General features: G+C 44.7%; 1 protein-coding gene across 1 annotated transcript in view; it reads right to left on the bottom strand.

Moving 5' to 3' along the window:
* Nucleotides 1-24,134, bottom strand: part of LOC144770624 (eosinophil peroxidase-like) — a 147,664-nt gene that overhangs the window by 110,546 nt on the left and 12,984 nt on the right. The window contains exons 2-3 of the mRNA XM_078655310.1: nt 22,181-22,257; nt 8,167-8,269 (exon numbers count right to left, since the gene is read on the bottom strand). Coding sequence (XP_078511436.1) covers nt 8,167-8,269; nt 22,181-22,256 — 179 coding nt within the window. The 5' untranslated portion in view covers nt 22,257. The remainder of the gene's footprint in view (nt 1-8,166; nt 8,270-22,180; nt 22,258-24,134) is intronic.

The raw sequence follows: 24,134 nt of genomic DNA, 5'->3' as shown, positions 1-24,134 counted from the left end.
TTCTAGGAATGACTCTTCTTCTGCTGTCTTGTTTCAGTCCTGTCCTCCTCATTGGTTTTTGGGTCCTGGTATCCCATTGATGTGACGCAGGTGCGACGTTCTTTGGGTGAGTGTTGTACTACTATTACCTGGTGGGGTCTCGGTCCCTGGTACCTAGTTTGCCAGGCCTACTTCTGTGCGCTGTGCATATGGGTGGTGGTGGGATGTGGCCTATTTGGCTGGCGCAGTCGGCCCCGATGGTTGGGCTAGCCAGTGCGAAGTCTTGACAACGTCGCTCGACATTCTGTGATTCTGGCCCTGTCATTTTCTACTTTGTTTCTTTACGTAAAAAGAAAAAAAACCCTAGTGTGCACTGTCACCTACACTGCTGGTCACGGTGTTGGGCCGTTCCGGTTGTTTTTGCCTAGGAGCTTGGGCTCGATGGTGAGTCGTGTGATTAGGGTGCCCGGGCTCCCCCAGGACAGGGGTTTATATCCGGTCATGGCTTTCGTGGGCCTTGGCTTCATTGTTGGCTGTTTGGCCCGGACTCCTTCTTCCCTTCCGGGCCTTGGACCTGCAGTCCTTCCGTCCTGTGTGCTCATGTTCCCGCCTGCTCTCCATGGGAGTGCGGAGTCTGACCTGGTTGGGCGTCCACCTGGGGTTTCCGGGGGCTGTTGGCCGCTGAGGGTCTGATGGGGACAGGCTGCTTTGAAACCTGTCCATCCTTCTCTGGGCTGCTTCTGTGGTCTCCATGTGGGTTGTTGCATCTGCTTCGGCTCTTTTGGGCTTGCCCTCTCCTGTCTGGGTCTTTTTTTCTCATCCGGACTTTTGGCTTTAGGTAGGGCTGCTTTGCCTCTTGTCCATGTCATGCTTCTCTGCAGCTCCTGGGCTTTGCGGCTCTATTGTGGGCAGTTTGTGGGCTCTCCTTCCGTCCTGGGTGGCCTCTGTGAGTTCAGCCTGCTGCCGCGCGACCCTGTTGTCTGTCTTTCATGGTCTCCCTGGTTCCCCTCTGGGCGGGCCTGTTCTGGTGGGGTCTTGGGACTCCTCCTGTTCCTGGCGGCCTCCTTGGTTTTTCCCCTGGCCCCTAGCCTGTGGGTTGGGGTCAGGGTCCCCCTCGGAGTGTGTTGGGTGTCCTTGTGCCTTGTTGGCGGGCGGGGCTTTGCATTGTCCTTCTCTTTGGAGCTCGTCCATTCCAGTGGTCCTCAGCTGTGGTTGGGCTGTCCTGGGTTCTGGTTCGTGCACTTCTTTACCCATTCCCATGAGTGTTCCTTCACTGGTCCCGCTCTCGGTTCCGTTCTGCTGTTGGTTATGTCTCCATGGTTTTGGTCCGGTCAGGGTCGGTGGTGTACGTTCTCTCCCCTTTCCTTCTGGTCCTAGGTTGGGCATGCAACTATTTTTCTGTCCTGTCTGCTAGTGCGGCCTGCGGTCTTTCTTTTCTCATGTCTCCCTTCCGGGTGGTGACTGGCCTTTTTCTTTTCCAGCCTATGGAGCTGGATAGCGTGCTTGGGTTCCCGGTCGGTGCTAGGTCATCTGTCCCCCTGCTGGCTGGTTTTCCGTCTGGTGTGTTGGCGCCTGCCTCGTCCTTTGGGCAGGTTGCTGGGTTGGCCCCTTTGGTTTTTTGGCACGGTTGTGCTGTCCTTGACTGGGTCATTTTTGTTCCGGTTTCCGGTTTCCCCAGTGGTGGCTCTGTCTGCCTTCTCGTCCGGGCTCCCGGTTTTGCGTCTTCCTCTGGTCCCTGTGCTTGCGGGGTTCTGGGTTTGTCTGGCCTGGATGGGGCATTTGACCTATGACCTGTTGGTGGTGCTCACCTGAGTGCCTCTCCCTTGTTTTATGCTGCTGTGGTTGTTGGTCCAGGGAACTTTGGCTCACTGATAGTTATTGTGCTTCTGGGGGCACGGGCTTGCACTGGACTGGGGTTTGTCTCCTACCACTATATCGTGATTCCCCTCGCTGGTGTATGTTCGTGTGGTGCTTTTGCTTGTCCGGGGATGCTGGGTTTTCCCGGTTCTCCTTCCCCGGATGGGGCCCTGTGATTCCTGTGCGGTTTTTACATCCTTTTCACACTAGAGGTGTTGGCATTGTTTGGGTTTGTTTTGCCCGGATCTTCGGTCCTCCTCGACTTGGGTGTGTTCTGCCTGTGGCCTTGACTCCCTCTCCACCCCTGTTCCTGCCATCTCTTGGTTGTTTGGCTGGGTCGGTCCTGGTTTTTGGCTGGCTGTGCGGCGGCCTGGGTGCTCGCTTCGGCGGCTCGCTTCCTTCTTGTGGAACATTCCTGGGTCGGTTTGCTTGGTCCCTGTGCGGGGCGGTCGCACACTTTTGTGCTGCATTCCTCTCCCTGCCAGGCTGTGTTTTCTTCTACTCTGGTGGCTTGGCTTTGGGTCTGGTCCCTTCCGCTCTTCGAGCTCCATGGGCGGCCTTATGTTGTTTCCGCTTTTCGCAGTAGGACAGATGGGTTCTCTTGGTGGCAGAGTTTCTACGGTGTCATTTCGGGCACCTTCTTGGGGCCGTATTGCCTTGTGCCTGCCTGGGTTCTCTTCTTGGTGTCGCGCTCCCTTCTATGGGGTCCCTTGTACACCTGGGGTCTGTGTTCACCTGTTTCTTTTCCTTGCAGGTGGGTTTGTGGTGACCCTCGTGGTTTTGGTTGTTCGGTTGGCGTGCTGGGTTCCTTTTGCGCCCATCTCCGTTCTTGCGGCTCCTGCCTGTCTGTTTGATTGTGTCTGGTTCCGCTGCTCCGCTGCTCCGTTCCTCTGGTGGTTTCAGCTCTCCCGTGGATGGTGGTGCACCGTGCGATTGTGCTGTGTTGCTGTCGGTCTGCGTCTCTTTTCTGCTCTGGCTTTTTTGTTGAGTCACTGTGGTGGGGATGCCGTCTGTTTTCTTCGGTTCCTCTGTTTGGGCTTTTGCTCCCCTCTCACTTTTGGCTGTCCATTGGGCAGCTTTGGTGTGTTTGGTCCGGCGTGCAGCTTTCTGTTCTGGGATCTGTTTGCTGTTGCTTTTGGCTCCGTGCGGTATGGTTCAGTGCCTTCTCTGTCCTCCTTCGACCTTTGGTTGGGTGGTTTTTCAGAAGGCTCTTAGTGTCTGGGGGTCTGGGTTTTCGGTCCTCCCGGTGTTTTTTCTGGCCTGGGCTGGTTCCTCCTGCTCGTGGTTGCCTCTCTATTTGATGGTTCTTCCACTCGTCTGGTCTGTTGGGTTTGCCCTCTTCGTGGGCATCCCTGTCTGGTCCGTTGGTTTCTTGACTTTACTGCTAGTCTCACCCCTGAGGCGGAAAGCCGGGGGCTCATTATCCTCATTTTAAAAGTGTGCATTATTATTTTTTGTTGTGGCATTTTGGTTAAAACTTCTGGGCATCTTTTAAACATTGCGAGCCTTACTTGCACAAATCGCCGCTTCCCCACGCTGTCCTCAGCGCAGCAGACTACGTGCTGACGCCGGGAGTACAGGGTGAGCAGCCGCCATATTGGGGGAAGGAAGGGTGGCATTCCAGTAGCTGGCCGCCTCCCGCCCTCCCAGGCTATATAAACATTTCTATAGCACGAGCGCGCTGACTTTACTGCTAGTCTCACCCCTGAGGCGGAAAGCCGGGGGCTCATTATCCTCATTTTAAAAGTGTGCATTATTTTTTTTTGTTGTGGCATTTTGGTTAAAACTTCTGGGCATCTTTTAAACATTGCGAGCCTTACTTGCACAAATCGCCGCTTCCCCACGCTGTCCTCAGCGCAGCAGACTATGTGCCGATGCCGGGAGTACAAGGTGAGCAGCCGCCATATTGGGGGAAGGAAGGGTGGCGTTCCAGTAGCTGGCCGCCTCCCGCTCCTCCTCAGCACTGGATAAAAGGGGAACATAATTTCGTCCACGCAGCGGGCGCGCCGAAGGCAAGCCCGTCTGAGCCCGTCCGCGCCGGACCCGCGCATAGCGCCAGAACCCCTGTCTCAGTTTCGGCAGATTGGATTAGATATACATCGGCTGAGATTATGCAGCTGAAACCAGCCCATAGGGCGGCCTGTTCGCAACATAACCCAGAAACTATTTTCGAGCTCACTACCGTTAGTTGTCCGAACTGTAAGTCTCTTATACCGTTTACTAATACTAAGGCTAGCCTCTCAGATGTCCACATCATTAAACCTGAGAATATTACAATATCACTCGTCAATGCTCGCTCTCTGGCCAGGCATAGGCAGGAGATTGGTGATTTAATTCGGGACAGAAAAATAGATATTCTTTTCATTACAGAGATGTGGATGGATGAAGCGTCCAATCCCGACTTACTGGTAGCAGTGCCGCACGGTTTCACTGTACACCAGTTAGATAGACAGGGGAAAAAAGGAGGGGGCTTGGCAATTATTGCCCGGAATAATTTTCCGGTTAGAACATTTCCTATATTTTCATCTATATTCGAAGCCCTTCACTTTGCCATCAAGCTTACTCCTTTATATAATCTTAAAGGAGTACTCGTCTATAGACCTCCGGGTGCACGATCTGAATTCTTGTCCTCCTTTGTGTCGCTTATGGAACCATTAGCAATTGATGACACCTTCATAGTCCTGGGAGATTTAAACTTCCAATTAGACAAAATGGAAGATTCTGAAACCTCATCCTTACTGGCCGACTGTGAAATGTTGGGACTAACTCAGCTCGTAAAGTCATCTACACACGAGGCCGGACACACATTAGATGGCATTTTCTCCAACATTAAAGAGTTAGTAATATGTGATATACTGCCTCTCACTTGGTCTGATCATCGTGCCATCTTGTGTCATATTCCCATCACCCAGGCTTCTACTCCTAAAGGGGTCCCTCTAACTCAAGAACCGTTTAGAGTCTGGAAGGACATTGATAATGTGACCTTTAGAGCGTTGCTAATTAAATCCCGTCCCATTATTTCGGCAGACTCTACCACAGCGGTGGATCAGTTTTTCGCCTGGTTGGGTAAAACGGTGGAGGCACTTGTGCCGCTTAAATCTATTTAAAAAAACAGGAAAGTGCCCTCTGCACCGTGGTTCTCAGAAACTTTAAGAAAACAAAAACAGGTCTGTAGGAACCCTGAAAGAAATTGGCGAAAGGCTTATGATAGTAAAAGTAAATTTATATATAAAGAAACATTGGCTGTCTACAAAAAAATGATTCGTGAGGCAAAAACGAAATACTTTGGGGAACAAATTGATAATTCTAAAAACTCAAGTAGACAATTGTATGAGGTGGTAAAATCATTGGCGGGAAAATCACCAGACTTGGGCCCTCCTCTCTCGCAGGAGTTCTGTGATGCACTGGCAAACTTTTTCTTTTTAAAAGTAAATTACATTTACTCGGAGTTTTCAGTGATGAAGAGTCCTACTGAACTCAGATCCATCTCTTCGAGTAAACACCCAGATTGTTCATTTGCTCAATTTAAAGAGATAAAGGAGGATCAAACAGCTGACATCATCAGACTTATAAAAACGGGCTCAGCCCTAGACCCCTGCCCTCCAAAAATCTTTCCCCCAGTAATTGATTTAATTAGCGAAGTCATCTCACAAGTCTGTAATGGGATGTTTAAATCTGGGGTTTTCCCGGATAGACTAAAGAACACACTATTAAAACCGCTACTTAAAAAGCCCGGTCTAGATAAGAACACGCTGAAAAATTACAGACCTATTGCCAGCTTGCCTTTTCTAGCCAAAGTAGCTGAGAGAGTAATGAACAATCAATTGTCAGAGTATATTGAACAAAACACTCTACTCGAACACACTCAGTTCGGGTTTCGGAAAACTGCATGGGACTGAGACCGCACTTATCAAAGCCGCTGATGACATCAGGACTATTAGAGACCAAGGGGGTACAGCTGTACTGGTCCTCTTGGATTTATCTGCGGCCTTCGACACGGTCAATCACTCCATCTTGATTGACCGTGTCGGAGAGTTGGGCATCCACTCTATGGCCAGAGCTCTGCTTGCCTCTTTTCTGTCGGGTAGAACGCAGGCCGTAACACTGGGATCATTTAAATCGGCCGATTTGGCTTTACCTTGTGGTGTTCCTCAAGGCTCATCCCTAAGTCCGACACTTTTTAATATCTATGTGTCGGACTTAGCTAGGGTTATCAAAAACTACCGGATGAGCCTTACCACATACGCCGACGATACCCAGTTGGTGCTTGCTATCAATAACGACGGAGAAGAGGTGGCGGCTCGGTTTCAAGAAGGCATGCCGGCAATCAAGGAGTGGATGGCTGGGAATTGCTTAAGGCTCCATTCAGAGAAGACTGAGATGATTATCTTTGGAAAATTATCCCCTCTGTGGTCTTCAGTTTGGTGGCTTCCATCACTTGGAGCCTTACCAACCCCCGTTCAGAAGGTCAGGAACCTAGGGATAATCTTTGATGAGAAACTGAACTTTGTTAACCATGCTAATCAGATAGCATGCTCAGCATTCCATAAACTTAGTCTTCTAAGGAAAATTCTACCTTTTCTTCCAGAGAATGCTGAGAAAACGGTGGTGCGTTCCTTGGTACTTTCATCCTTGGATTACTGCAACGGTTTATTTGCAAATGCTCAATCTCGGGTAACTAATTCAAAATGCAGCGGCGAGGCTGCTGTCCGGCACTCCCAAATTCAAACCGATTAAGCAAGTAATCAGGAACTACCACTGGCTAACGGTCAGAAATCGGATCAGATTTAAAACCTTATGCCTTACCTTTAAAGCCCTACATTGTCTTGGGCCGGAGTTTCTTAAACAGAAGCTCATCCTCTATCGCCCTACTAGATCACTTAGATCCGAACACTCGCACCAATTAACGGTGCCGCGGACTAGGACTGTCACTTGGGGAGACAGATGTTTCACGAACACCACAGCCAGACTATGGAATACTCTTCCGCTGGCGATCAGATCTACACCTTCACTGTTTCAATTTAGAAAGCTGTTGAAGACTTGGTTGTTCGACCAATGATGTCCCTCTTTATTCCATTACTTTTGGATCCCGATAATGTTTCCATTGAGACTATAAGCTGAGTCACAGCGCCAAGACACCCACGGGTATAAGTTGCGCTTTATAAATTTTAAAAATAAATAAATAATAAATAAATTTCCATGAAGCCGCTTGGCTTTGGTATGTGATAACTTTGTAAGTCATGTGGCGAGGAAGACTTACAAGGAGGTAATGCCCCGGTTACTTACCGGTAATCTTCAGTACTCCGAGTATAGTCTTCCTCGCCACATGAGTTCCCATCCCTCCCTCCCTGTCTGGCTATCGGCTTCATGTTTCTGCTTGGTAGTTTCAGGCTGAAGGTTTGGGCCGGCCCGCCTCTTATAGAGGTCAAGGGTGACTTGGGTCGGCCATATTGGGATGAAATGGGAGGCATGGGAGGCTTTTGCATTGGAGGGTTCTGATGTGGAGCTGAAGCTCACTTTGTAACTGATGTGGCGAGGAAGACTATACTCGGAGTAATGAAGATTACTGGTAAGTAACCAGGGCATGTGTCACTTTGAGTCATTCTAGAGTCGGCACAAAGCGTAGTAAATCTGGGGGCATATTTACACGGGCTTTAGCTCCACTTTTTTGGCTTATAAATCCAAAAAAGCGGAGATAAAAATATCACCCTATTTACAAGAGGGTGCTAACATGGATAATCGCATGTTGGCACTCTTTTTCTCAACGCCTCCCTTTGCATCTCTAATGAGATGCAAAGTGGGTATCACTGGGCGTTCCCCAGATGGACTACCTTGCAAATATTGCTGATGTTCACATCGCGATATTTACAAGGCAGCCCACAGGATTTGAGCACACATTAGATTTTGGAGAAACGGGCGGTTTTTGACAAAAACTAACGTCTGCTAAAATCCAGACTTACCTATGCTTTACATAGGCTTGGATTATGCTGATACGACCACAGGGACGTAACAGCCAAGTTATCGCCGTTTTGCAGGGAACATCGCTGGAAAACCAGCGATGTTCCCTGCAAAACGGTGATAACCTCGCTATCTCTGGAATTGTTATCGCCCTGGAGAAACGCGTTGTTAATAACGCGCTACCAGGGCGATACATTCCAGAGATAGCCTGCGATACAAAATGTATCGCTAAGCACGGCCAGTGATTCCAGTTGTCTTTGGTTGCCTATCCTCTTCTATCATTTGAATCACCCTCTTTTGGATGTTGACAGTGTTCTCAACAGGAAGTACCTTCCACAAATCATACACAATATCTGTAAACTAACGACTTACTTGGAGCGAGTCTCTGTGAATGCATGGTCCACCGATTCCTTAGCTTGTTTCGCTAGTATCAGAAGGGATGAAGTATCTATTTGATCCAGCAATGGGTGACCAGCTTTAAAATGAGAAAATAAGTTTCAGAATATCAGAAGTCGGTTGGTAGTTGCAGGCTATATAAATACTAACACATTCATGGTATAAAGTAGATAGCACCTTACATTATCGGGATATTGCAATTACTGGGCAGATTGTTGACCATGCAGAGGAACAAGGCTTGAAGCCCACGTTTCTTTGAAATATCAAAATATTTCAATGTGATCTGCAACATCTTACATATGGTACGAGTTATGTCCTTCTTTATAATACATGACTATACACACCATTGCCATACTCCTGACCCTCTTCTAAACTACAGCTATCACAAAAGGTATCCTCTGGTTACAATTAGGTTAAAAATGATTTATTCATGTATGTATGTGTTTATTGATTGTTCTGTAGTTTTGTGCATCTTTAACATGTTCAAGGGTGAGGAAGCAGGAATACAAGAGGATGTGGCCTAAAGACCGGAGCTGCTGACCTTGGAGCTGAGGATCCAGGTTCGAGCCTCGGCTCAACCTCCTGTGATTCTGGGAGAATCACTTAATCTCCCTGTGCCTAACAAAAAATGTATGTGTCCTTGTTTAATGTATCTGGAGCTAAAGTAACACACTCCAATACGTTCTGTTTAAGTTCACACTATATAAAACTACAAAAAAAAACAAAGGTAGAAGAAATGGAGAATACATCAATTTGAAAGAAGTCTGCATCACAATTAAACTCTTATTCAGGGTTGGCAAAATATTAAACTTTGCAATGTCAGGAACACTGCCCACTCATCGCAGTTCCATTCAATGTACAGCTGCAGCAGTTCACCAGATGATGTACTGCCCTGCTGAGGGTATCTGGCTGCACACAGGCCTTTTACTGCACTGGGCATAGTCCCCAGTGGGCTGGAGCACTTGGAGGTTACTTCCTGTGCATCTGTTACTTTTCCAAACTCCCTGAGGTTAATTGAAGCTGGCATGGGAAGGCATTAGGAGCTTCCCGTCAACAAAAGAATTACTTTCCGCCTTCTTACCCACGCACACAAGGCCCTTTATAATCTAGGACCAGAATGCCTCAACACCCGACTGTCCTTCTACTATCCCACCCGCCAACTAATATCATCCAATCAAGCCCTCGCCGCAGTCCCGCGCATCCGAAAAACCACCATGGGTGGCAGATCCTTCTCCTTCCTGGCTGCCAAGACCTGGAACTCACTCCCCACCCACCTCCGCCTTACTCAGAATCACATCTCGTTCAGAAAAGAACTGAAAACTTGGCTATTCGATAAACAGTGAACCCCTCCCTCTAGCGCCTTGAGACCCTCTGGGTGAGTAGTGCGCTTTATAAATGCCTGAACTTGAACTTGAACTTGAGAGGGAGAGAGGGGCAGGGCCGGACTGGCCGTAGTGGGCACTGGGCATTTCCCATAGCTGCAATATCGACCCCCTGTAACAAAATGGGCTGAAACCGGCTCTGGGAAACAGCTCGGTCGCACACCCCTTAACCCCCACTCCCCAAGCAGTTTGCCAGTGCCGGTTTCGGTTTCCAGTCATTCCCTGGAGAGGGGGAAGATAGAGAGAAATCAACCAGAGAGGTAGAAGGGAGAGAGGAGAGAAGGAAGAATGGATGGAGGGAAGGAAAGAAACAGATAGCATAAAGAGATGAAGGGAGCGGGTCTGGTTTGAGCATTTTTGCCTGGGATGTTTTTGGTACCCCAGTGTGGCCCTGGTTGCACATAGCTAAAGTCGTGTGCCAAGGTGATAATATTGTCTGCCTGGTGGGGACAATTTAATCCCTAGCATTAATACTGACAGCCCACAGCTTCAATGGGCAATCAGCCACAGCTCAACACCTGCACACTTGTTATTCCCCTGCTGAGTTCCGCACCTTACAGGGCAGGACTTCCTAGGGTGGTGCAATATGGCATCTTGCCAACGTGAATAGACGTCTTGCTTTGGTGTGTTGCCAACTACAAACAAGCAAATAGTACCTCTCACAGTGAATCTCATGCAAAGCCTATTGCAAGAACTCTTGGATGTGAAAAGGTGCATCTATAGAGACAACAGCAGGACTGTGAGAGAGAAATTAATATGCCTCTGGGTAGGACAGGATATGATTGACAAAGTCTCAAGCCAATGGGTGAAAGAGGCTGAGCCAATGGTGCCAGAATATATGTCTGTGGTATGAGCAGAGACTCTACATTAAGATTAATAGACATCAGCATATCAGAAACTAACGATGGGAATACATCCAACTCAGATAAATGTGATCGATGATCTTGTACATATTAACAGGGAAAGCTGCACTTAATGGAAGTGAGCCATAATGATCGTTTCCTTATTTGACATGCCTCTACCAGTTGGGCAGCTCACGTTTTCATTTGTGATTGACATGCTTTTCAAGATAGATTTTACTGTAATATGGTTTGTCCTACTCTTTTTGATCTTTCTGTGAATTCACATATTTTGTTCTCTTTATGTTTGTTGGAGCCCTCACCTCTCTCATCACCTTAAATGTAAATGTAAATGTAAATGTAGTATACTTGTAAAGCGCACAGCTGCCCCAGCAACGGGGCGTCCCGGCGCTGTATAACTCTGGGGAACCCGTCCTGGCTTTCCCTGTGGGATGGTCCCTGCTGGGAGTCCCCAAGGTGGAGCCAGGCATCCCCGGAATTGGTGGGGCCGTTGTGGAGATTAGGCAAGCTAATGCCCAGAGTTGCCGAGTGGAACCCCTGATTAGAGTAAGCACCGAAGCGAGAATTATCAAGTCCGCTGACCAAGGTCCACGACCCTGCCGCGTCGGGAATTGAACCCTGGTCCCGGGCTGACTTCTGCTCTCAGGCCTGCCGCCTCTAACCAGTGAGCCACACTACTCCACTTATACCTTCTTATGTTTTCTTTTGGATTTATTAGCCAAGGTCATTTGTTAGTGAAAGTCTGTGTATTAATGGGCCATATCTCTTTCAGAATTAAAAAGATGACCGAGGAAGGAATACAAAATATCCACTTGCACTGAGAAAAGACCATTTTTACACCAATATAAAAAATTGATAGGTGATTAAAACAACTTTGGAAAGATTCCCTGTGCTGATCAAGTGAGTCAGAAAAGATTCTGGCAAACAGCAAGGTCTACTCTGCTCAGGGGACTGTTACTGCTAAAACACAGTTCTCTGAAGATTACGATTCATAAAGTGTCTGCACATGATATTAGCCTTCAAGGAAACGTTACACCCTCTCAGGACCCGAGAACTCCACCGGTGGTATCCTTCTTGAAAACAAATCGGAAAATGTACCCAAATATTACATTTCACCACCAACCACTGAAGCTCGCTGTCAGGTCCATGGAATAGAAGGTAACCAGAAATTCACCAAGTGTTGAAATCAAAGCATCAGGCTCACACTGTGATAAGGAGCTCTGATCATGTCAGTTTGTCGGTACAGGAGATACATAACTGCTCAGAATGCTTTGAGTGTTGCTGTGTAGGCTTCTTGTCGAATACTCATGTTCTTCATTGTCTCTCTCGTTTGCTCTGCTGTGCTGTTTCAAGAGACTATCAAGCGGGTACAGTTTAGAAGAGACAGTGGGCAGCCACAGATTCAACTGGTGGAGGAAATGAGTAGAAGCTCGCAACGCCCAGCCGAGTCATCGACTCTTTATTTTTCATGCAGAAAAGTAGCTAAGGAACAGTGGTATGAGGAAACAGCAACAGAGAACTCTAGATCACTCACCGCAAGATCCAAAGATACCTTAGTAGTGTTTTTCTCTGATCGAGTTGGAGATGCATGTTGCAATCTGCAAACAGTGCACCTTTAACCCGTCAAATGCAATTTGAAGTGCCTAGGGCTTTGGGTAAAGTGCCCATAAAGTAAACTCCCAGTTCAGTGTTTTTTTGTTGTCACTCCGTTTAAAGGTGGATACCTCCTAATGTGGATGTTCTAACAACTGTGGGTCAGTGGCTCCACAATCAGTGACAGTGGCCTTTAGGTACACTTAGTGACCGCCACTACAGGATGGCATGGGGCACACAGCGGCAGCACTCAGGCCCTTTTTAATCTGGCTGCAATTGAGGCCACCCAGGTGCTGGTTCTCTGCAACAAAGCACATTTATGAGAGAGAAAAACCCATTAAAAGTAGTGCAGAGATGGAATATACTCTCCAGGAAGAGTCATTCTTCAGCTCACCTGCACTTGGAGTAATTATGTATTGAGAGAACCCTCTGTCAGTCTTTGGGGAGGGATGAAAGAACTTAAAGTGGTGTTTATTTAATGTTAGGGCTTCCTAGGCACGCGCATAGGCAGGGTCATCAGTTCTCTAAGGGTTGTTCACAGCCAATAAAGAAAGAGTGTTACCCATTTCTATTTTTCTGGAACAGAACAGCAGAGTACAAGCAGATCTTTGTTGAAGAAGGTGTAGCAAAAGATGGACGGGGACGTAAGCTCGTATGACGAGCTTCTTAGAGTGTGCCGCCTGAGTGCCATTATAACTCAGTTCAACTCTTAAATTTGTAGATCCAACCAAATAGGAGGGACTTAGCTTCCCTTCCTTGGAAGGACTTTTGGGAAAACTTGCATATAAATATAAAGATGTGTGTGCAAGGCAGGAAGTGCCGAAACGAGTAATAGCGGAGATTTCAATAAACACGAAACTGATCGTATGATCCAGCGTCTGTGTCAATGTCCTGTTCTTAACTAAAGGAATTGGAGTTGGAGTTTACAAATATAAAGATGTTCATCATCATCCAAGGGAAGTGCAATGGCCTGCTAGGATGGAGTCAAGACCACAAAACTTGGTGAGAAAAGGAGGGGAGTCTCCCATGTCAGGGCACAAAGGTGTACCTGAGGATCACTTGAAAGTAAAATGTTCATGATTACTTATTATATTAAAACGTGCAATGCATCATGCATAATATTAGTTGAAAAATAACTTCCAATTAAATATATCTATATTTTGAAAAGGTTTAAAAAATTAAATGATTTTGACATTATATCCTGTGGGTTTCTATTTTGAGTCTGTGCCTCAGTTGTTTTCTATGAGGGGGTGTAGCAGTCCCAGTAGTAGGCCATGTGTTTTGCTGGACTTACTCCAGGTCTGAGCTGGAGTATATTTATTATTGTTTTGGTTCCTTTTGAGCTGCAGTAACTTTACAGTTGTAAAGTTAGCTCGAACCATTTGCCAGTGGGTAGAGACATTTAGGGCTACACTTCATATAAAATGTAGTCTCGGAAATTGTAAATTGCCAACAGTAGTAAATTTGCTACAAATTGTAAGAGCAAATTTACTTGTGCAAATTTGCTCATTTGTAAATTTATCTTTGTGAAAAGACCCCATTGCTTTTATACGGTAAGTCTCAGGCAGCCGCAGAACTGCCCAATCAGCATATTCAATTGTAATTTAAATGACGTGCTTGGCACAGTGCGTGCTCCATGATAGAACGTCTCACTATTTGGCATCTGTGTTGAAAATGTGATGCAGCTAGAAGTTTATGGATGAGTGTAGGGTTTAAGCTTATTTCATCAAGAAGACAGAAAGTACAGTCAAGGACAAGGACAATGGCTTTGCAGTGGGCAAAGCTCTGAAGTGGTCTCCCAGAACTAAAAACCATTCAAACTGGGATTCCACAGGTCAAACAATTCTATAACTCAGCAGAGTAGAATATGATCAATTACAGTGAGCACCTTCTAGATCAAAAGGACAACCGGGTGCAGAAAATAAATTAACAGAAACAAATAGTGGAAGGTATCTTTAGAGTTGTGCTTAGGTTAAAATCACGTCTTAAATGTTTTTTTCAAACTTTGATGACAAGTTTTAAAGGCAGACTCCACAGCCACAGAGAATGACCAAAATTTAGAAAGAAACCATTTTGTGGCTCTTAGACTCCTACAAAACAAACATCACACAATTAATATAGGCCTCACAACGCATGTCACTTACACAGGGTGACTCTGGAGAACTCACTTCCCTGAAACTGAGCAGATTTTACCAGAGAGAGATAGTTGGACCCTATGTCTGGGTCACAGTTTGGGCTTACAATTACAGAATTTTCTGCCAGCAAGCGTCAGTCTCTCATGTCAAGGTTAGGAGGTTGGGCGTTCAGTTGGGGTGAAAGGAGCATCCTGAATGCAGCAGAGAAATACACAAAACATAGCCCAGTGCTACATTAGTTTGGATAATTTGTGATATTAGCAAGTGAAGAGTGACATCGAGAATCACTAAAAAGTGTATTATGGTGCAGCAGAATGGATACGTAGGGATATATCCTCACATACTTGATGATACACAAGCTTTACTCTTGGTGTAAAATAGATTAATTGAGAGCTCTATAGCCTGCCTCAGAACCTTGCCCCTTTAAACATCCAAACTTGTTCATAGCTCTTTTTCACATTATACAACCTCACCAAGAGCTCTCTTCATATACACTCATAAAGAACTTTGCGCTTGATAATATAGAGTTACTCAGAGTATTCATTGATAATGCCAAAATTACTCAGATCTCTCCGTTCTTAATAATAGCTCCTGATAATTCATTCAGAACTCTGATCCTAGTTATGGACAGTTTTACTCAGCGTTCTGCTGTTTCTAATGTGTCACCTGACTAATATTACTCATTGTTACTGATAATACATACCGCGACCTCTTGTAAGCTCATGTCCTGCACAATCTTAATTGGAGCTCTATTTTATGTAATACCAGACACATTTGGAGCTTTGCTTGTCAAAAAAATCATTATGTACATCTACATATGGGTAAATGTCAACTGATAAAATATATTTACAAAACAAGAGAAATTGTAGATTACAATGCTTGGGGGGCACCTGACAAACAGCGGACAAAAAGATCACTTCCTGAATTTGATTCAGGAGCTGGCCTAGGAATCCAATGTGATTCTGCATGAAAATAACCCCTCCAAACATTGCTGTTAAGCAATGGAGTCTGTGGAGAGCCACTTCTCAGACAGAGTGATTGCTGCAGCCCTCAACCATTTAGAGACAATGACCTCAGCCAGAATCCAGGACAGACTTTGGGGAGCGTCTGTCGCAACACTGTGACCTGTTATGCAGAACAACCTGGCCCTGAGACAGAGCTGTGAACTGGGTTCAACTGGACGGTAAGTCTGGATTTCCTCAGTGGGAGGATGGCACGGGTAGAGGTGCACGTCTGCATCATAAGTTTGTAATGGGGCTCCTCTGACCCAGGGCTTGGTGGCTAGCTACAAACCGGTCAGCGGGGTGGGGGGGCTGTATGCAAGGGAAGTCTGGCTGCCCTTGACCCTGGTGTGTGGGCATGAGCAGTGCCCTCAGAGAACCATGTTGTGTATTTTGGTAGCCTGAGTGCCCACAGCTCTGAAGGAAGGAAGGAGTTACACCCTCACCGACCCTGGTGATGGAAGCTTAACATGTTCTTGCCCATTAAAGAAGATGACACTGGCCTCAGTCCCTTTCTTCCCTGGCTTGGATATGGGGAGAGGTTCCAGCACTGTCGGTGCTGTGAGGCCATGCTTCATATATTTAAGGCAACAACATTAAAAGACACAAACAGCATAACATTGGACCTGTGATAATTAACACACGTCTTATTTTGAACACTGGGACTATCAGACGCAGAGTACCTGCTTATCCAGGGCTAGTGATGTGAGAACCCTTGGCCCCTTACCATTTAATGACTTTTGACTTTGACCACAAACCCTGCATGTACCTTGGAGTTGCTTTCCAATGCTACTTAAAAGGTGTGCAGCCCTCTGAAAATGAAGATTGAAGGGTGACTCTATTGCATAGCCGATGACTGACAGTGATATATAAATATTGTACTGTGACAATCAATGGTAAAGGGAATAACAAACAACTTAAAGTGTCCTTTGATCTGATGCAACCAAATATGGATAAAGATATGGACAGACAAAGGTCTAGTGAAGGAGAATAAGAACCTACAAATAAACAAACTGATACCAAAGAACTCCCTGTGGATTTGGGAAAAGCATTTGTAGGATAGATTGTAAAAATGATTTGCTCACCCTACACATGGACAAGATGAAAGAGAGACTTTATAAATGTGCATAGTGCCTTGATGGAACAGAAAGACCTTTCTCAGACATAGAAGACAATGCTATGGCGAGAGGTGAGAAACTCCTGAAAATGGAAAAAGTCTTGAAAGTTATGTGACTGAAAAATGAAAATCTGGAGGCAAAATCACTGGGCGACAATATTAATACCCTAGGTATACCGGATAATTGAATTTCTATACTGAAATCTTGCACACTTCTCTATTTGGAAAATCTCAATTCTCAACAATGTTAATTGTGGAGAGTGCATATAGGTCCCTGAACCCCAAAGCTGGTGCCTGAGGTACCCAAGGCCTACTGTGGTCCACATTTGGAGCTACAGTGACTGGGATGCAATTCAATGCATGGCAAGGGAGCAAAGACTTGCAGTACAATGCAATTACTACCTGTTGTTTTTCTGGCTTCATGATAGTAGTACACGTAGTGCATAGAGCCTACCAGTGACATTGTAGCCTCAACATGTGAGCTGGGAGTATGCCACATTGTATCCAAAAAGGCCAAAGATCAACTATGGTTGCTGCTCTGCAAGATGCTAAAATCACTGAGGCATCAGGACAATGGCCACTTAAAGGATAGATCTCATGAAGAGACCTCCAACACCTTAGATGTTAATCATGGCTTTATGATTACATTGATAAGCAGGTGGGTGAGGGTAACATATAGCGGGCAGTCACATCAAAATAATAATAGGTAGATAAAATGAAGTTAGGATGTTGCGGGCACTTGAAGGCTCCAACGCCATGGCATGGAAACTGAATATACTAGAGGGTGATCAATAGAAATCTGGTACCCCCCCCCCCCCAGCAAAATGCTCTACTTTGAGATTTAAAACCTAGTTGCTAGTGTGTAAAAGCACTGGATGAGATCAAATAGCTTCCAGATTTATATAAAACAAAACGCACTGATTGATATGGGAAGATGTGACAAAATGTGCATATAATTGAAGGCGGTGCCTGGGCTGGGGTCTGCTGGTGCTGACGGTCCACCATTGCATGTAATGTGCTGTATTTTTTTCTGAATATGGGTAATCTGCTGCCAATTAGGGAGTTCAGTGTTAGGGGTAATGCTTTGATGAAGCTAGATATTAGACAGAAAGAGTGGGTGGTATTTATGAAAAACAGTGCAGTGTGGGAAAAGCACTCCGAGATTGACCCTCAAAATCAGATTCAATAGAACCATGCTGACACATTTTGCTTCCTCCCATGAAACTTTGGTGTCTTTACTAATCCTAGAAAGACATGATGGGTATTAAAAATAATAGATAGGCATGATATTGGGGGGTCTTCCTTCAGGAAAATCACTTACAGAACAGTGGGCATATTGCTGGATATCTTTCTTTGTTCCTGTAACACATATTCTACTAGGAGAGTGGATATTAGTATGAAGAAGTAACAAGAGTTTGAATATGATATGGAACACAGAAGGTAGCTACCGTATTAAATAGGGTTTGCTAGACAACGCTGATGTGACGATGATTAACTCATGTGAGTTTGATTTAATTGACAAACTGATATACTTATAGATGAGCGCTAAACTCAGTTCCTTCCTATGGAGTGAGATCTAAATGTTATCCTGGAACCGTCACTAGATACATCCACTGACACGGGCAGTCCACTCTCAGCAGCAACATGACCAATTCATGAACAAAACATACAATAATGCAACAATCTGGCCCCATAGATGTGTGGTGCTATTGACACCCGAGGTCACAAAGCTACACTAATAATTTTTATGTCATGATGCAGAATCACAAATTGATTATTGACCTCTCCTACAAGAGGCCTGTACTTGGATATCTGAAATTGTAATGCAGCCTCAAGCACTATTGGGTAATTCCCCTGTCAATGCGTCAAAAAAAGTCCACCACTAACTATAGGCCATTGAAATTCACCTTGGCAGAGCTATTGGACAGAGTGTTGAGAGCAGGGCTGAGGCAAGACATTGGTGTTTATTTCAAAGAAAAATGGGTTCTGTTGAAAGTGTATATATTTTTGGCTGTTAATGTTAGGATTGGCGTTAGCTGATAGAAGAGAACTTTACTCAAATGGGCCAGTAGGCTTTCACCCCAGTACTAATTCACAAAACATGGTAGTATGCCTCTACCACACTACATGCTAAACCCATATCAGGGACAGTAGTCCATTGTCAGACAAATGAGGTCATGTAGTTGAATCCCTCCAGGTCTGGGACAGGTCCTGGACCTTATTCTTGTCAAGGGACAGACCTACCCCTTTTTAAACATGCTAGATTAGCTGCAGACAAAATTAAAAACCAAGAAAATAGAGACTTGCACTCAGGTACTCAGGGCACAGCAACACGACTGAACACCATGAAGAGGACAGTCCCAACCCAACAGAAGGTGATCACCTACACCAAACGCTAGGTCAGGTATTCAATCTATATGAGCTAGATCAAGTGCTGAAATCGGGAGTGGCTCGAGTGGGACATGTAGAACTACTGACATTTTAGCAATCTTTTACAGAATAATACTCATGGCTATGTGCTGCCCAAAAAGGATTTGTTGACCAACTTGGTAATAGCCTATTTAGGTAAATTGGCAATGGCCTCTCTTAAGTCTTATGAATAGGGGTACTTAATTAAATAAAGGAAGAGTTATTGCAATGTCTGGCAGCATGACAACGAGCAGGGACAGATTAACATTGGAGGAAATATTTAAATAGGCCATGGAATGAGGAATCCACCCACCTACAATGAGGCAAGCAGTTATAATGGTATTATTAAGACCAGAGTCGTTTTCTCTATTCAGCTCATCCTATATGCCAGTATCTTTGATGAATGTGGATACTAAAATATTAACCAACATAACAGACATGAGTAAAGTCTGAGTATCCGAACTGGTCCTTTTGGTACTGGCATGCTTTTTGTCAGGCTGCTTCACATCCAATAATATACACTCTTTTCTCCCTATTGCATCAGGTGAAACCTCAACCTTCTGGAAGCAGCATGACTGCCTAAGCAGAAAAAGCATTCAATTCCTTGGAATAGCCATATGTATTTCCATGCTAAGGGGGATAAAACTAGGTGAAAGCATTGTGAGATGGTTGTTGTTATTGTACATATTACAGAGGGCCCAAGTGAAAATTAATGGCCATCACTCTGTGACCATAGCAGCCCGTGGGTGCACCCGACCAGGGTACCCTTTGTGTCCCCTCCTATTTGTAATTACAATGGAACCCGTGGTGTGTGTTCTTGGAGAGCATCACACAAATAAGGGGCTTACATTTGAGTGAAAAATTGTCTAGTCTCCTTGTATATGCAGATGACATTTTACTATACCTCAGGGAACCAATCGACAATACTGAATCTGTATCAAGGGAAATAATTTGATTTTGCGAGAGACTGCAAACTAATTGTGGTAGATCAGGCCTATTATTTACATTAACCCCAGCCTTTACAAAACCTAAACTATAGTTTGCAATACAATGGAGAGCAGATCCAGTGTAATACCTCAGAGTTAAGATTTATTAAGATCTTGAGGTAATGGTTAGGGACAACTATGACCCATAATATCCTATGGTCAGATGGCTATAGTATAATATATTACTTCTTAAAACTACTATATCTCTATGCCAATGTCCTGAGACCCTTCAGTCAAACGTTTTTTAACATTTTGCACCTTTCTTAGAAAGGTAGTGTGGGCAGTGAAACAGCCAAGTCGTAACTGGGAAGCCGTGGCATTAATAGATTATCTGTTTTTTCAGTCCTGGACTAGACATTTTTATTTTGAGTCACCAAGGCACAATATGGTAACACGAGTTGTCCTTGATGCCGCATTTGGAATAGAATCTGAGATTACAGACACAAGACCACTGAGTACAATTGTAGGTAAACCAATCCCTATGCCTGTCCCACAGATAAAATTGGTAGCATGCACAGCATGGGCATGACTCCGTCTGAGAGCCAGCATAGGTGTTGAATCACTCCACTCTGCAGAACTATCTTTACTAAGCAATCACTGCTTGAAGGTCACGAGTGAGCTTGGAGACAACTGATATGCTTTGGACTGCTTTGAGTGGCAGACCTATGCCAGGGCTGGACATTTATAACTATATATGACTTAACAAAAATGATTACCAACATTATTAGAAGCGGTCTTATATTTGAGCTTTTCCACCTACCACTTGAGAAACAGCCATCGATTCCAACTGAACCACGGGCAATAAATGCATTTGCAAATATGATTCTGGCCATATCAGTTAGACACTTAGGGTCTGATTTACTACTCTATGTTCAGCCGCCCCATTTAAAGATGGATGGATCTTAAGTATTCTGTCAATGGAACCCCTGTTGGCTCCGTCTACGAGTCAAGGAGTCATCGTAAACCTGGGAATGCCTCAGAACCTAACGCCACCCCAGGGGTGGCGTTAAGTAGGCACAACGAAGAGAAATGAAAATACTTCTCCTTGTGCTTTCATTTTTAGGTCGCGCATCCGAGACCTCTTGTAAATGTAAATGTATTTCGACTTATATAGCGCACAAATCACCCAGGGGTCTCAAGGCGCTTGCTTAGGGAACCCGTCCTGGTATTCCCTTGTATGATATCCCGGCAGGGTATCCACAAGGTGAAAGCCAGGCATCCCGCCGCGAGGGGCCGTAGTGGAGATTAAGCAAGCTATTGCCCAGAGTCGCAGAGTGTGACCCCGTGAGTCGAGTAGGCACCAGAGCGAGAATTGTCGAGTCCGTGGAATTTTTGAGCCCGAGACCCGCCGAGGCGGGGGATCGAACCCTGGTCCTCGGCCGATCTCAGCTTTCCAGGTCTGCCGCCTCTAACCACTGAGCCACGCTTCTCTACTACTTTAGTATATACTTATATATATGTGTATGTACTTTGTGGCCTCTGGAGATCAGCCCTAGGACTTGTCTGTGTCCGCTTAGGGACTTTTTTTCTGTTCAACTGCTTCTATTCAACTGTCTTAATAAAAAGGACTAGTAGAGGCCAGTAAAATACCAGAATTGCTTTCTGCTGAGGGACTTTCTTTTTAAAATTTTTCTGGCAACTGCTTCTATTTAACTTTCTTGATAGAAAACGACCAGCAGAGGTCAGTAAAATACCAGAATCACTTTAGCATTCTCTAGATTCCAGTCCATAGAAATTGTCTTCCACGAGCACCCGCAGACAATAATATTTTTTTCGAATCTTGTATTTTCAGTGATATGACCACTGAAGGCCATGATTTTATATCAAAAACAGAGCTTTGGACTATACAATTTCCCACTGAAAGGCAATATTTCTCTCCATTTGTTCCCATACCTGATATGTCACGCAGTTTGGTGCATCTTTTCCACCATGTTAAAGAACAGTAGATGTTTCAGCACCCAGGCTTCTGTGCTGCATAGCTTGATACATATAAGGGCCTAAAGGCGAGACCGATAGCATTGCAAATGATTTTGGGCAGGAAGGGTCTCTGCCTACACAAAATCAACCATCCCGCAACGCAGGCACCCTTGCACCATGGTGCAACGGAGTCTGAGTTGGCGTACGGCAGCCCATTGTGGGCCAGCACAAGGGAAACGGACAAGAATGTGCCGTATCATATAGATGCAGCGCATTCCAGCCCTTTCCTTTTGCTGTAGGGCAGCGCAGCAGGGAGGCCTGCGGCGCTGCCCTACACTAAAAGCCCATAAATAAGGTCCCGAGACATTTGACCTCCACATTTGCCTTCCACTGAAACCAATTGGTCTCATGTCAGGTTGTTCTGTTTCTTTTAGTTCAGTGGCAAGGGGGATGCTTGACACAGACACATTTTAGGAGAGGTAAAACTTTAAGCTGGAGAATTGAAAATGCGCTCGTCTGTAACAGAGAGCACAATATACCTTTCCTCCAAAATAAATGACCCATGAGAGGAGGTGGGCTCAACGCCTTACCTGGACATCGTGACTCTGATTTCTGGAACTGGCCAATGACCAATAGAACCCAGACAAAAGGTGAAAGATGCCCCATCCTGCGAAAGAAAATCAAAAAAACGTAATGTGATGGTGCTTGCACAGCTGGAGTACTGCAACTCAGAAGTGTTTTTACACGGCACACTGAACACACCATTCGTCATAACATTGACACAATGAAGAACTAATAAAAATATAAAGTCTTGTGTTGCAATTATAAAAAATGTTATGTACAACATAATAACAGCGGTTTGATGTCAGGGATGTGCGAAATTGCAGGACTAGATTTCAGGACATTTCAGAAAATCCATTATAAAATACATTTACAATGATATTTCCAATTTTATGTTAAAGAATTGTTTGAGAAAACCTCCTAAAAATATGTTTCGCAAGAAAATCAACTGACAAATAAACTTTTTGCAGAATGTCTATATGAATAGTGACTGCCACATTTGCATGATTTCTTTACTCTGGCTTTGCATAAAAAAAAACAGAAGTGATTTTTTGCATGAGAACATTTCCATAAATAACAAAAATTTGGCCTAGTATGTAAAAAGGTAATTCGACCTCATTTAGAGTTTGGACTGAACTGAAAATCCTCACATTTCTGCAGCAACTTTTTAATGTGGAGAATAATCCAGTTGCTGGAATTCCCCCACAATAATCCTAAATCGGAAAAAATTCAGCCAGTGGAATGTAATCTATATTTAGAGTTTCTACCAGACACTGGCATTTTTTCAGTTCCTTCCTAAATCTAACTAGGGCCCATCATTTTGAAGTTTCATGAAGACCATATAATCAATTTGGCTAAATTCTTCTTGCTGAATTTATGGATAGTTTGGGAAATATAGGCAATGCAAATAATTTGGCACACTGACCTAGTTTTGGGAGAAGCTTTAAACATTTTACTAGAAGTTGAGTGAAAATGACAAACTCTACACATAGTTCCAGCTTAGGAGGTTATTTAGAGTTTGGCGTTTGGAGGACATTGTCCATAAATAACCCACTGTGATTATAGGCAAAGTTCTTTGCAATGATTTTATTTGTAAGAAAAGTATTTACTTTGAGAGAATATCTTTTTGTGTTGTATTTGCTTAACATGTTGTGCTTTGTGAGGTCCACAGAGATTGCAAAAATAAAAATATATATTTTTCAAATGTTATTTTAGCACATTGCAACAGGCATTATTATGTCCCATTATTGCAAGTGGACGTAGTAATAAGCTTAGGCAGAACCTTCCCAGCTAATCTGACTGAAAAACTGGGAGCACTGAGACATACTGATGATCCTTGTGTCAGATGGCAATATAGGGTAACTTGTATTGGTACCCATTTTTCGTGAAGCTAACACTGTTTTTTAAAAATCTTTTTTAACTTTGCTTGTTTAATGTTCTAATTTGTTAAGTGAGTTAGCCATTTTAGAATCAGCATGATTCTACTTTTGGATTGCGCATTCTGGGGCTGATTCCTATTTCCCCGTTGCCTTTGTTGGCTACTATCTTGGGGTAGGTAATTGTTTTACCACATTTTGAGCCATTTCTGCTATTTGCATCAGCCACAGGCACATCTGCACTGATGGCCTGCTGGAAAAGCCTCAAAGGAAGCTCGTCCGCGCCCATCTGGGACCAGACCACGACCTGCAGCCAGAAACCCCGTCTCACAGTGGAGAAAACCTATGGTAAGCTGCTCCCCAACTTTCGTAAACAATTAAAAACTTGGTTTTTTAATCAACATTGCTAATGTCAGATCATTGCTGAGCTTCTGTTTGCTTGCGCTGGGAAACCCTTGTTGGGTAGCTGTGCGCATTATAAAATAAATTAACATAACATAACATAAGCAAGTACTAAACTATCCTTCTAAACAATTATATGGACGCCACAAATGTAGTAAAATCTTAGATAAAAGGTGTCGGTCCAGCATCTGGCACAATATATCTG

Source organism: Lissotriton helveticus, chromosome 7 (assembly GCF_964261635.1).
Source record: "Lissotriton helveticus chromosome 7, aLisHel1.1, whole genome shotgun sequence".
Classification (NCBI taxonomy): Eukaryota; Metazoa; Chordata; class Amphibia; order Caudata; family Salamandridae; genus Lissotriton; species Lissotriton helveticus.
This window is presented reverse-complemented; position numbering and strand designations above follow the sequence as displayed.